Genomic DNA, 15,596 nt, shown 5'->3' with positions numbered 1-15,596 from the left:
GATTTGATAAAAAAATTGTTTACAGTACCCAATTAACCATTGTTTATTTATATTCTCCTACTCAGACTTTTATTCATATTCCGTTCCTACTCTTTCTTTTTTTAACTTTCACATCACTCTTGATTTTGAGCTTCACCATGCCATCTCCTTCTGTTTCCTGTCTCTCTCTAAGTATATTTTTTCTGACATATTTTAAAGTGTACCTTTAATCATGCAACTAGTTATTATAGAAATATAAATATATACAAAAATATCTGCACTTGTTTTAGAAATTCACTTGCAAATCCATGACTCAATAACATACCATATCAAAAATATACCTATGTGCACAATAGATTTTAGCCTCATATTTTCTTTCATTTAATTTTTTCAGTATATTTCTGTGACAGCCCCTGCTTCATGCTTCAAATAAAACATTGATTAATTGGACACCGGAAATTATTTTTTTTCAAGCACAATGTTTGAGGCTTTAAACTAATATGCTGAAGTGTAAAGGATTTCCCTTTTTTTTTTTTGGGGGGGGGGGGGGTTAAGTTCCTAGTCGTTATAATTTCATTTTAATCTTTATGTGGCAATTTTCTAAAGCCCCCCCCAAATAAAAAATGTAAGGGGTGTTTTTTTAAGAGTTTTTAAGTTCCTCATGGTCATGGCCTTTAACCTTCTATATTTTTATGTTGTCAGTTTTTAAGGACCTTCTCCGCCCCCCCCCCAAAAAAGCCTATAAATATTATTGAAGGTGATTAATACCCTGCGCTATTATGTGACGTTATAAAGGGGAATCAAACCCAAATAAACACTTATTTTTAGAAGAAAATGAAAAATCAGACAAGTTTATAGGTCAAAGTTTGAACAATATCGGACAAACCATAACAAAGTTGTGAACATATTAAACTTATAAACATTGGTAATCACTATACCCATGAAGACTTCAAATTGACCGCATATGTGATGTCACAGTGATTTAAGAAGGCAAGGACCACTCTTCCATGTACTGGAATAATTAATTAGCTAAAATTTCTTTTTTTCAAAAGTTTTACTTCAAATTATATCTTTCTTTCATGAGGACATAAAACATACTACCGGGTTTATATTACGGCCCCAATGGAGTAGGGATTTAGGAGAAAACCAAAAATCCTGATAACTACTAGTCTTATGGGAAAGTTGTCCTTGCGGCCCCACCCCTTGTCATAATTTACTTACCCAGTTGCCAATTTGAATTCTACATTACTAGTAGCCTTAGGAATCTTAATTTTAAAGCAGCCATAACTATATTTCGCTTGTCCGATTTCTTTAAAACTTTCACCATTCTTATTTTTCTCCTTTTCCATGCACACAACATTATGACCAAGGATTGATTCCCTTTTAATACTGAATATGAATCTTTACCCAAAATGAATATTTGTATCAACTTTTATGAGCACAGGCTGAAAACTGAGAAGTAGACTGATCCACAATGAGTTTTTCCCATATTTCTGGCTAAATGTGGTTACCAAGGCAATGCACTCTCTGACAAAAGGTTCTTGCACATCTTTACCTCAAGGCCAATGTGTGAGCCATAATTATTTCATGAGAATTGGTTAAAAAAAAAAACTGATGAAGTAGTTCAAATTGCAAGGTTTTTACCTAAATTTTGCCATATAATATGTTGTTCCCATGGCAACACAATTTTGGAAACACACACAAAAAGTGCCTTGTACATCTTTACTTCAATACCAATGTGTGTGCCAAATTTCATGAAAATTGATTGAAAACTGATGAAACAGTTTGAATTGTAAGGTTTTTTCCCCATTTTTAACCAGATAATATGTTGTTACCATGGCAACAAGATTTCTGAAAGACACACAAAAGTGTGTCTTAGACATCTTCACCTCAAGACCAATGTGTGTGCCAAATTTCATGAGAATCGGTTAAAAACAGAGGAAGTGGTTCTAACTGCAAGATTTTTACCTTATTTTTGCAATAATACACTGTTACCATGGCAACACAATTTCCAACACATGCAAAAAATGTGTCTTGCACACCTTTACCCCAAGACCAAAATATGTACATACACACCAACATTCAACCCCCTCCACCGTCACCCTTCGGCTTGGTTAGCATCTTCATTCAGATAATTGGTGTATTGAGATGCGAGGACAAACAGAAGATCTGTTCAAAAAAGGGTCTGAATTCAAGAACTAATCCAATGCAAAATAATGCACTGCTATTGAGTTTTGCACTAGTGCTAGTCTATATATCAGACAAATCTGAACTCATAAAATTCTGACATTTTCACCCATTTTTTCACTGTTCCTGCAGCCAGAATTTTTGGAGCATACCCCATTCTTAATTCTTATACATAAACAAAGGTCTGGAGAAAAATCATGCTTTTGTCCACCGTGTCCACAAGTAGGGCATTTTTGACGCTAACAGACCAGACTATATTGTTAGTATAATGCTAAGTAGAATGATATTCATGATTTTCCCATTCCCTTCTAAATGTTGAATCTGTAGATTTTGGACTGACGGAAAGTCATACTTAAGCCTTTGTGAGACACCCCCAGATGATGATTCACAAACAGTAAATTTGACTTGGTGTCATGCGTAAGCACCCACATACGAATGTTTTAAGTGCGTAGTCAGATTGATTGATATGCAGTAGTGCGCGTCCTGTGCACATGATCTGACCAATTTGGTGATTCGTTGTATACCACACTCAGCTGAAATGTAAGTGCAGCTCTAAGGCACACTTAAATCTTTTTAAAAATATCTCCCAGTTCTTATATTGGCAAAAATGTGCTACGTTTTGTCAGTTGTAAATTGGTTTCTTCCGGCGAATGGCAAACTTATAGAGGCGAATGCCCTTACATGTATAATGTCTGTGATTGTACAGAATTTTGTGCACACTGGACTATGTCAAGCATGCAAAAGGCACATATGTTTGTGGTGAAAACAATGACAAACTACGACAATGCCATCCTGGGCCCTCCACTCAGGCAGTCAACAATACACTCATGCTTGTTCCATAGCATTTAAAAGGCAAGCCCACCCGAACCAAAAGTTGATTTGAACAAAAAGAGAAAATTCAGTCGAGCCTAACACTGAAACTTTCATCGAATTTGGATGTAAAGTAAGAAGTTGTTACATTTGAAAGCTTTGCTTAATTGTACAATACAGTTATACATGTATGTACATCTATATCATTATGCAATTGAGGGGACTGATGATGACATCCACTCACTATATCATTTTGTGTTTCATTATAAGCAAAAAAATGTATTTCCATTCACCCAAAATCATAAACTTGCATGCAGAATTGATCACCACTTCGATTTTCTTTTTTTCTCTATCTCTCTTTTTTTTTTGGGGGGGGGGAAAGTGAGTCTAATTATCTAATACCACCCATTGGCCCACATTCTTAAGTCAGGTTTAATTTAAACTCTAGTTTAAAGTTGTAGTTTAACTATGGATAGCCAATAGGGGCATAAATCTCTCACAGAATTCCAATGCATCCGCTCATTTTTCTCTCAAATCATTCTTTAATGATTCGGAAGGATACACAAGCTAGCTTTCTTCACCCTGGAGGGATTCCTTACAATGTAAGGACAAATTTTGCATTTTTTTACTTTCGAAAATTTTAACACAGAGTTAGACCAAGGTCTACGTGTATTTTTTTCATTATTATTATTATTTGTTTGGCGTCACCTGAGCCTGAGAGGCGAAAAGCAAACTGAATCACTGTGACCCGCAGGTCTCTCCTCCCGATATAACTGATGGGGGGAATGCAGGTGGACCACTACACCGGGGTTTCCCCCTACTCTTAAACGAATAGTGCAGTGGGTTATTAACGTGCAAAGGTGGTGACTCTCCTCTACATCATTTTCAGATTTCATAGAGTTATGACTGATGAAATGAAGACAGAAGACATGTTTTATTCCTGAAGAAATATCAAAGAGTGTTTATTAGCACAATCCATGTAAAATCCATAGGTACACACCATTCAGCTACTTCACAGATATACAGGGTGTGTCATAAAAAGGAAACCCAACTTTTTCGTTTAACTACTGATTCATCTATTGCCAACTCTTCCACTTATCACATGGTATACCTTCATTTAATTTCATACCATTTTGTCCATTATCATTTAGTCTATCAACCTTTTTGATCCAATAACCTTTAAGTCCAATAATCACTTTGTCTAATCAACAGTTCGTCTATGACCATTCGATCTCATCACCAGATGGTCCAATACCCACTTTCTTTTCATTCATTTCACCCGATTACCACTTAGTCCAATTAAATGAAATGGTATATGGACTAAATGGCTTTTGGACCAAGTGGTTATTTGACCAAATGGTGAGTGGACGAAATAACATTTTCGCCATCTGGATAGTGGAGAAACTGATGGTAGACCATATGATAATGGACAAGTTAGTAATTGAATAAATTGGCATAAGACAAATTAGAAATAAACCACTTTTTCCAGCCATTCATGAGAAAAATAGGGACAATATAAATTATTCAAATCATTTGAAATACTAAAAAAAGCATTGAATGATACCTTAATTAGGTTTTAAATAAAGCAGATCACTGAACTGCATTGTTTTATTTTTTAAAGGACAGCAAAATAGCAATGCAAATAGCATGTCAATGACTCTCCACTACATACAGAAGAAGGAAAATTGCGAGTGTGTGCCTATACACAGGGCTGTTGATAATGATGCTTTATCACCATTTTATCAAAAAACAATTTCATTTTTTACAATAAATGTTTGAAATTATGTATCTTATTTATTCTTTTTTTTATTGAAATAACTTTTTTTTATTTCAGACAACTTTATGAACAGACAATGTACTGATAGTGAATTCGAGCAAGGTTTTGACTTTCCCATTTCTTTCTTGCTTTGAGTGTTGTTTGTTGCCAATTTGTTTGGCATGCAAGGAAACTGACTTTAATTTTTGCATAGTATTTTGTAAAAAATGCTTTTCAGTTATGCATACTCCTGAAAACTTCATCTGATATCGTTCAAGAGCTGAATATTCAAGAGAATTTTCAAGTGATGCCAATCTAACAGTAACTGATTTGATATTTTTCTCTCGAAAGTTGGGTTTCATTTTTCTTTTTCTATACATCCAGTATTAACAAAGACAAAACATTTTAAACTCAGCATTTCAATTGTGCTGTCATTCATTTACAAATTGGTCAAGAGAAACAAATACTAGAAAATACTAGAAGACAACTTTGCATCCTATTTTAGTAGCAATTTGATCTTAGTCTTATTTATTAAACAATTTACCTCCCCTATTTACACATCGTAGAAAGCTACAAAAACCAATAAGTGGAAATATTTGAAAGTCACATTCAAGATTTTTTTATTTTTTGAAAAAAGTGAGGCTTCCATTGAGGTTAGATTACAAATATTTTATTTATCAAGAGTATATATATATATAAAGTGAGGTTCGTCAAGAGCCTTTAGAAAAAAAAATCTGTGATATCTGTACATGAGAATATAGTTGATCTATTTCAGAATTGTACACTACTCAAAGGGGTCCCCAAGTTCACCCGGGCAATTCCATAATGATGAAACGTTTGACTGTTTGCATTTGAAGTACATTCATCTCTTTAATTCAACCTTCTAAAAGTCATTCGTAGTATAAGAAATTTTAGACCAAGCAATGCTACCTATAGACATAATAATAATTGGCTTTTATATAGCGCTTTATCAATCTACTGCTGCTCAAAGTGCTTCATAATTATATTTCATAAAGCTGATAAATAAGACACGTAGAAGCGCCATGGTGTATTGGTGTATGTTTCATAAAGCTGTTCGTTAGTTACAACTTTAAGAATGACTGGTGATCTCTTCTTGTGGTAAATGGTATTGAATTGGCGATTCTTTAGCACATATAAAAAGGGCTCACCAGTCGTTTTTAAAGTCGCTCTTAACTTAAAGAACAGCTTTACGAAACGGCCCCCAGGTCACTGGATTCATAACTTTTAAGCAGCCTGTTAGGTGCACAATTGCTAAACCAACCACAATAACCGCTTGTTTCCTACCGGTACCCAATTAGCACCTTAGTGAGAGTGGCAAAGTGTGGATAGATGCCTTGCCAAAGGATGCTAGGCCATGGTGGGATTCGAACACACGACCTCTGATTACAAGGCAAGAGTCAGAACCAATACACCATGACGCTTCTACATGTGTTTTTTATCTTCTGTAGGTCAATTTTCTTCCAGATGAATATATCTCTGTTCTGAAGAGACTTAATTTTTGGTTGAATAACCTGTTGGGTGTTTCATAAAGCCGTTTGTAAGATAAGAACGACTGGTGATCCTTTCTTGTGGTAAATGGTATACACCATAGGTGATGGTTTAGTGTGTACGAAAGGATCACCAGTCGTTCTTAAAGTCGCTCTTAACTTACGAACAGCTTTATGAAATGGACCCCTGCATTCTACCTTTACTCTTCTAACACAATTTAGGTGATACAGCATTTGCTCCGGCGACAACTGCTGTGGGCTTTATTTCGTCTAAGATATGGGGTTAGGGTTGCAATAGGGTTTTATGTTAAGCTTAGGGTTGGATTTAGGATGGGGTAGAGTGTTAAATCTAGAAAAGCAGGGAACCCTGTTATGTGTGGAATTTGAAGTGGAGCAATTGCCATCGGTGCAACTGTCACAGGACCAAAAATTATGTATGTTTTTAGCTCATAATTATGAACGACTAGAATGCCCCAGAACCATCGTTTCTGTAAAAGTTTTTTGAAGTGAAGTAAAACTGGAGAAAAATGTGGGTCGAACGTTGTGAAAAGGTGGATTATTTCATGGAATTGCCCATCTACTTATTATTGCCAACAGCAACTAACTCATTTGTGCCAGAAATTATGATTGATTTGGATTATTTTTCTATTCACGAGCTCTGTGATTCTAAAAATCGATTGATTGGTCATTCAAAATTGCATGACTTAATTAGTGAGACAGGTGTGATTTTTTTTTTGAAAACACAAAATTCATATGGCTTTCGGTGCACGCGTGCAGTGAATATTTGTGTGCCTTTTGGTGAGCTTTTGAAAATATAACAGCAAGATTAATAGGATATTTTCATACAAACATTGTTCTGCTGACCCATGCCTCTATTGTTTTTATCTTCCCCATTCGCATATACAGTTCATTTATAATTTTATGAGATGACACATACAGATGTAGAAATAGCTATTCAGTCAAGTTTGCAACTTGAACGTGCAACGCTGCTACTGAAAAATGGAATTATTGGCATAGGTAACTTCTTTTGCCCGGTCATGTGAATAAACATGCATAAACAAATTGTGACACAAAGGAAAGAAAATGAGAAATGCATCACACCTTATTCTTCCTGTTGTACGATCCGTTACGAACGTCACAACTTGCCTTTTGTAAAACTGATCTCGAAAATGTGTGAACCATTCAATTTTTTTCCGTGATCAATGTGATTGCCACCACGGATCTTATACGATTGCTACCAGCAATCTACAAGTAAGACCACCGCTTCTATTGGGACTCAAATAAACGTAAAACTTAAAGGGTCATCGATCGTATCTGCACACTGTATACATTCTACGAGTAAGAACTAAGTTGTCTTCACTTGAGACTCCAAAATAAAACAATTCATAAAAAGTTTAAGGATTTAGCAAGAAATAATCCAAAAGTATTCTGTACAAATATGACACAAGTTATTCAAATTTATGATCGTAATGTTTCATCAATCTCATTGTCATGTGATTGTCGTATACAGCGCTAAAGAAGAAGTCCACTCTGCCATCAAGTTCATTTTGATTGAAAAATAAGGAAAAAATCTGTGTTGGTGAAAGTTTGATGTCAATCCATCAAAGAATCTTTTAATTTGGGGCGTCACATGCGTAAACTTTTTGAGTGCAGATCAGAAAAAGCTTTATCAGAGAAACATGGCAATGATGGTAAAGTCTTATTGACTGAAAAACAGTCTCCTAATTTGTGTGGAGAAAAAAACCCTAAACATAACAAAAACATACTGCTGATATTCTTTGATGGATTTTATAGAATCTTCATTACTTCCTTTTTCTTTTGGGTTTTATTAAAATGATCTTGATGTCAGTGTGAGATTCTCTTAAAGTTTGGACCTTTTTTTTATCATGCTTAGTACAAAAGATGATTGTAACATCCTAGACACTTGAAAATATGCATTATTTGTTTCTCAATACAAACTAATAATGTGTTCTTGCCTCGTTATGTCTGCTATTCATACTTTAAGTTATGAATAAGAATATTCATCGTTGAATTACATTATGGCAATACTGTTTGAATTCGTGCAGAAATACAATTGATTTGCTTAAAAATAGCCGCATTTTTATAACATTTCCTATTATATAGGCAAATTGAGAGATATGATTTGTATAACTTATATATAAATATATACTTATTGTCTGTTAATATTATGTATTAAAAAGATGATTATTATTATGTACAAAATTCAGCCACAGTTTTTGTGTGATATATCTATAGGAGTGAGTCAAATTTAAGGTGAACATGGAAGGTTTGAGTGAGGGAAAAGCAGATAACATGATTTGTGGAATAATGATGATGATTATTGCATGCATATAATTTTTAGTCGAAATCATTGGCCATTACCCAATAAGTTTTTTTTATCATTTCTTTTCAAAGGGACCAGTCAACCCAAATCCAACAATAAATCACTTGGGAATGTTGTCTTTAAATACATGTAGCTACTGTACATGTAAAACAATAATTTGATCTTAATACTGTCAAAAATTTAGAGCTTTGATGAAGTTCTTCTACATTCAATCAAGTACTACATGTATGTGGATTTATTGTTGTTCAATTTTGACAGGATATTTTAAAGTTTAGGATTTGCCTTTTCAAGCTCAAGAAAATCTCAAAATTCATTTTTGGGTGACTTATTGTTGCATGTTGGAATGCAGGCCATAATAGCGAAATCCATCAGAAACATTTTTATTTCGTGGATGGGGGAGGTATTGTCATTTTAAAGGGATGGTCCAGGCTGGAAATATTTATATCTCAATAAATAGAGTAAAATTCACAGAGCAAAAGGCTGAAAATTTGATCTGTGTACTGCTGGTTCTCTCTATCATGAATGACAGAATAAAAATGAAATAACAAAAAGAATATACAAAGAGACAAAACAATTCTCCATGACACAAAAATGCATATTTCACCGCCAGGTAGAGAGGTGTTTCCCTATTGTAAAAAATGTAATTCTTCGGAGGGATTTTATAGCAATGACATAAAAAAAAATACATTAGCAAAGAGTGGAAATACATAGACCAGAAGGGGAGGGATACAAGAATTCTAACGTTTACAAGCTAGAAAGAGTGGAAAATGTGTCTTTGTGGAGAAAAGAAAGGTGAAAAGTAGGAAATCAATTACTAGCTAAGGATACTGGAAGAGGAAACGAACTAACAAAAACAACATGCGAATGTATGCAAAACCCCAAACAAAGCTTCTTCTGAGATAGCTGGACATGCTTAGTATTAAACCGATGTCTCTTGACAATGAAGTCTACATGCCGACCAATCGAAGCAGTAGGTTCCTGTAGTCTCCGCTCGTGTCGTCGTAAACGAAATCGGTGAGTGTGTGACTGTACGCGCTTTGGAAGAAGTCCTTTATATTTTCCAAGTCGATCTGGGGAATAAATGAGGATGAGTGGGTTATGGAGTCTTCTGGACATATCATCTATTGTCTTGCCATGGAAAAAATATATATAAGTTCACCATTTCTCCCCCCTCCCCGGCCCTCAACTAAATGAGCCTGGAAGCCGACACAAAAGTGGAACGAGTTATTCATAGGTTCTTAAACCCTAGAGTCAATCATAATTTTTATACAACAGAAAAAAGGCGAATTGATCCACACTTGCTTCTATTTGTTTCGTCTCACCCCACATGGCCGGTCTAATCCTCTATTTCATTTTCAACCTGTTATTTTACTAACCATTTGGTTTACTAAATTGCCATTTAGCCCAACTACCATTTTGTCTGGCTTCCATTTAGGCTATACTCATTTGGTCTAATACCCACTTGGTCTAAGATTATTTAGTCTATTGTGGTTAGGTGAACGGTGTTTGAATCGAAGTTCAAAATGAGTAGTAGACTTAGTAGACTATCTGGGCCAATGATAGAAAGTCCACTGGGTATTATACTGAGTTTAGAGGAGACAAATGTGTTTCATTTCTGATTTTATTGCTTAAGAAATTTTTAGTATGGATGTATTATGTACATGTATATGTTTTTTTTATTTTCATTTTGTTATGTTTCAGGGCCTCTAATAGGAAAACAGCATACTAATGAAAAAAAAAACACCCTGATGAAATGAAATAGATAGAATGACAGATAGATAGATACACTGTCAAAAATGAAGTGCTAATTTAGCACTTGTATAGTGTATTGCACTAAGTGCTTGTATAGTGATTGCACTACGAGCGCTGATTTTCTAGTTTGAATTTGAACTAAAAAAAAATCAGTACTCGTAGTGCAGTCACTATAGAAGCACTGTAAGTGCTAAATTAGCACTTCATTTTTTACAGTGTAGATAGATAGACCTTAAAAATGAATTAATGAATGAATTAAGGAGTAAGTACATAAATGAATGAAATAGATTAATAAATAAACAAACAATAAATAAATGAATATGCCGGTAAATAAATAAAATAAACATAAATTACATGTGCATATAGAATAGATGAATTAAGGAGTGAGTAACTAAATAAAAAAAAATGCAACAGAAACAGACAAAATAGACGTACACATACCTCTGATCTTGAGATGACAATTCTCATGAGCTTGTCCTCACTGCCTGCACTAATGTCTTTAATAGCCATGTGGAGCTGATCGGCATAGAACCCTGTTCGATTGTACACACTTTTCACTGTAAAGAAAGCAGATGATGCGATAAATTAAATGCCAATTCCACCACAAAGAAAAAAATTCTCATTCATCAGCATGTTGGATGTTTTATCATGAGCTACATACAAACATGTGAAATGGTTTTGTATTTTTTATTGTCAGGAAATGAACAGAAGATAAATGTATACAATGCAGCAAAATGTAAAAAAAAGCTTTTCAGCTGGTATGCACTGTTATAATGATAAAACGGCATTATTGGATTGAATTGAAAATAAAATCAAAATAGGCTTATCAATGTAAGCACATAGAAATAATATGTAGAATGATAAGATATTATTAAATTTCGCCTATTTTTCACAAACGAATTTTATTCATAAAATCACAACACAGTAATATGAGATAGCCGGTAATGTCACCCATTCACTATTTCTTTTGTATTTTATTGTTTGAATTTATTTGTAAAATATTTCATTTTTGCAGATCTGGTAGTAATTTTTGATAAATCATTATAGGTTGCAACAACAAAAATGCCACATTTTAATTCAGAATTCAGAGAGGACTCAAACTTTGTTTCACATTATAATAAGTAAAATATGATAGAAAAGAAAGAGTCGGAGACGTTATAGGTTTCCTCATTTGCATATACCGACTGGGGTTTGCATATGACTGTTTTGTAAAATTACGTGGTGCTTTAAAATGCCAAAATTTGAATATTTGACATCCAATTTGGATGTAATTTTTAGCGTTAATGCTGTTTGATTTTAATCTATTCATTCAAATCAACTTTTTGTTGGGGTAGATTTTCTTTTTAAAGATAGAATAGAATACTCTTCGTGGAGAGATGAAACGTAAAAAAAAAGAAAAACAAAGATGTTGTGTTATCCTCTTTGATCTCCTTTCTATCAGGGCTAAACCCATTTGGTCTGTAATTGTAATTGGCATTTGGTTCAATCGTTCACAACAATCACAAATGTCATTTTGATAGCTGTTAAAGACATGATGTATAAATATAACTACTAGTAGTGCTTGTAGTTTAGTTATCATGGTAGACAAAATGAGGAGGATAATAAGGAGGGGGAGGAGGAGGAGGAGGAGAAGAAGAAGATGATGATGATCGAGGAGGAGGAAGTAGAGGATGAAAAAAAGCTTGAAGAGGATGAGAAGCAGGAGAAGCTTAAAGAGGAGGAGGAGGAGATAGAGGGTTTACATCTAAAAAAAATGATCAAGGAGGAGGATAAAGTGAAGAAGAAACAACATAGAAGATGGATGAAAAGAAAAAGAAGAGAGGGAATATAGGAAAGAAGAAATACACTACTATATCGCCGTACATGTATTTATTACCATCATCTCGACCTTTTCCCTCCCAATCACCCCCCCCCCCGCTTCAATAAATACATAATCTTACCCATTACACTGAATGCTTCCTTGCTATGCGCCTCCATATCACTGTTTCTGATGAACTCTTGCAGCGTACAACCTCCAGCCTGTAACCATGACAACGGGACAACATCTCTCATTAGTCGGGCAGACATATTTGCATTTTCAACTATTTCCAGTGCGAGGTTATTTTAATGGTTGTTAAAGGAAGGACATGATATCATTAACGGTCAGGATTGCTATATTCTACCGTCCGTGGCTGCGCAGCTGCCATCCTAACAGATTTAAACCCTTCTTTCTTTCTATTTTTAAGAAAGAAACTCTAAAAATTACAGCAAAAGAGGCATGGAAATAAGTTATGTAGTCATCCTTGTCAAATTACGAGTATATGGCCTATTGTTCATTTTTATTAAAGGGATGCTCCCGGTTGAAAATATTTATATCTGAATAAATAAGAGTAAAATTCGCAGAGCAAAATGCTGAAAATTTCATCAAACTCGGATAACAAATAACGAAGTTTAACTTATTAAATTTTAAAGTTTATTAATATTTTGTGAAAACAGTTATATGCACATCCTCATGAATATTCATTAGGTGGGCTGATGATGTCACATCCCCACTTACCTTTTTCTTAATAAAATGTCTCCCTTATTATGAAATAAGTTGCAGCAATGAATATCTAATGCACTAAATCAGTTGTCAATCCATTTTCTTAGTTCTTGGAGGATTTTTTTTTAATAAACCTTATTTCATATAATAAAATACAAAAGAAAAAGTGGGGATATGACATCATCAATTTGCTCATTGAATATTCATGAAGACATGCCTAGACTGTTTCACCGGAAAATGCAAAAACTTTAAAATGTCATAACTTTGTTATTCCTTGTCAGATTTTGATCAATGAATATAAGAAAATGATTCTAACATCCGTCAGAGAGAAAACATATTCCATTTTTTCTGTATATAAAGCTTGTTTAATCCCATGCATATTTTTTGTTACAATATCTCTTTTCTTTACTTACCTTGTCAAAATTGAGGAAAATGGAAGACAGTTGCGGTAAACTAGAATTACCGAAGATCCTAATGACATTATCATCAGCTGATTGCAAGCGTTCTTCGGTATTCTAAATAAGAGACAAACGATTGTTAGTGGGAAAGATATTTTAGTTCACATTTTATATACCATAATCATGAAGGAGAATATTATTTTATTCAAGTATGTTTCAACGTGAATGTCGGAAACTTGCGTCATTATTTGCTGAATGGCCCAACACGTCATCAAAAGGGCTATCTGTGAACTTTTTACTTAAAAAGCGGGGGTGGTGTGTGTGTGTGTGTGTGTGTGTGGGGGGGGGGGGGTAATCGTGGGAGTTTCTTTGCACACGTCAAAATCAAAATGGGTGCGATGGTACAATCGTTTCGGGCGGTGATTGATCCGTGCGCCCCTCTCTAGCGTTATAAGGAACTTTGATAATTTTATTTCAATCACATGCTTTTGCACAAGTGGGCAAATACAAAATCTATCATTTTTTTAATGTTGAGCTCCACCCCCGAAGTACTGCCTGTTATAATTTATCGTCAGGGTCAGTACTTGAAGTGACTTAACACGCCAAATGTTGGAAGGGAGGGAGGGAGGCATCTTGATCTATTTCTACTTACATTTCTGAGGTATTCTAAATCTTTGTTCCGTTGAGGAACGTCGACTTTTCGATGCGTACTGCGCTTCCCCTGTACAGGAAACATAATCGTAATTAAACGTTTATTTGGATATTATGTATTCTGCAATGTCAAAATAGTTTTTCCCCACCCGTCATTTGTTGATGATGAGGATGGTGATGATGATGGTGATGATGATGATGTTGTCGATGATGATAGTGATGAAGATGATTATGATGATAATAATGATGATAATAATAATGATAATAATATTAATAATGATAAGAACACCACCAACAACAATAATGATGATAATAATAAAACAGTATATCAAATAAACTTGAAGAATGATCGGAGAGTGATATGAGATTACATGGGATTCGATTTTTTTTGTAATATTGTTCTGCTTTTCTTCTTCCTCTTCTTCTTTTCCTTCCTCTACTACTACTTCTTCTTAATTCTTCTTATTCTTCTTTTTCTTCTTCTTCTTCTTCATCTTCTTCTTCTTCATGAATTGAATCGGACTGATTTAAGTTGAAATAACAACCACCAATTTTCGATAGAACCAGCATTACAACATAATGCAAATATATACTTACTGTGACTAGACGAACAAGTATACCCTTGAATACTCCGTTCATTTCTTTCTCAATCTCCTCTTCAAGATTGTGATCGTATTCTAAAAATAGATATACATATCAATAATATTATTATAATAAAAAATAGTATTACAAAGATAACTTTGGGAGATCGCGCTTTTGCCTGTGCAGCCCCAAAGTTATGGAATGGTTTGCCGTCTGAGATCCTGTCCATCAATAGAAACGTTCAAACTTAAATTGAAAACCTATATATCTGTTCAAATAACTCCCATACATTTCTTTTACCCCCTTTTTCTAATTTTGTTTTCAAGCATTTCACCAGCTCTAAATTGCAGCGCAGTAGAATATATGCACATAGTTTCTGCGCTATATAAATTAGTATATTATTATTATTATTATCATTATTATTATTAATCATGTTCTTTTTAAATTGTCCGATTTGAATTTGGAAATAAATGAATTGAATCGAATTGAATTAAGAATAGCATTTTTTAATGTTCTCGATACGACTGATAATGATCATAAACGTGAAAATGCAATGCCTTTGAGCAAAATGGGGGGGGGGAGGGGCATATTTGGTGATTCAAGTGAGTCAGTCGAAAAAACAAAACTAAAGCAAGAAGAAGCTGTCGTGAGGGAAGTCATAAATTAATATTTCTGAATTCATTTTTTTGTTTATATTTCATGATATTTCAGACAATGTGTTGTTCGGGAGAAGTAATTTTTTTTTATTGTACACCAATGATTATATTCTACAATCATTTAGTCATAATGGACGGAATGGCTTGTTCATAGCGTTGTGTGAAAAATTAATAAATTAATAAATATGCTTAACATTTTAAAGAAATACACATTTTGCATTTTACCTTCTCTATACGCCTGCACGATAGCATCAACCTCCTGTGAATATTAAAAAAAAAGAATTATGATCGAAACAAAGAAATATACAAACAACACATCAACAAGCTCAAGCGATGCCATATAACAAAGAGCGCGTTAAAAGTTTTCCCTCTAACCTCAACAGCAAACATATTTTGTATTCAACTAACAATAACAACAACAACAAAACCTTGAAGGAAACTTGGGGATCAAG

General features: G+C 34.2%; 1 protein-coding gene across 1 annotated transcript in view; it reads right to left on the bottom strand.

The window, feature by feature from the left end:
* Positions 1–6,944: 6,944 nt before the first annotated feature.
* LOC121431241 (annexin-B12-like) overlaps positions 6,945–15,596 on the bottom strand; it is a 29,141-nt gene continuing 20,489 nt past the window's right edge. Inside the window, exons 7-13 of the mRNA XM_041628751.1 lie at positions 15,370–15,403; positions 14,504–14,583; positions 13,908–13,976; positions 13,271–13,372; positions 12,277–12,355; positions 10,778–10,893; positions 6,945–9,654 (exon numbers count right to left, since the gene is read on the bottom strand). Coding sequence (XP_041484685.1) covers positions 9,532–9,654; positions 10,778–10,893; positions 12,277–12,355; positions 13,271–13,372; positions 13,908–13,976; positions 14,504–14,583; positions 15,370–15,403 — 603 coding nt within the window. The 3' untranslated portion in view covers positions 6,945–9,531. The remainder of the gene's footprint in view (positions 9,655–10,777; positions 10,894–12,276; positions 12,356–13,270; positions 13,373–13,907; positions 13,977–14,503; positions 14,584–15,369; positions 15,404–15,596) is intronic.

Source organism: Lytechinus variegatus, chromosome 17, assembly GCF_018143015.1.
Source record: "Lytechinus variegatus isolate NC3 chromosome 17, Lvar_3.0, whole genome shotgun sequence".
NCBI classification, from domain to species: domain Eukaryota; kingdom Metazoa; phylum Echinodermata; class Echinoidea; order Temnopleuroida; family Toxopneustidae; genus Lytechinus; species Lytechinus variegatus.
This window is presented reverse-complemented; position numbering and strand designations above follow the sequence as displayed.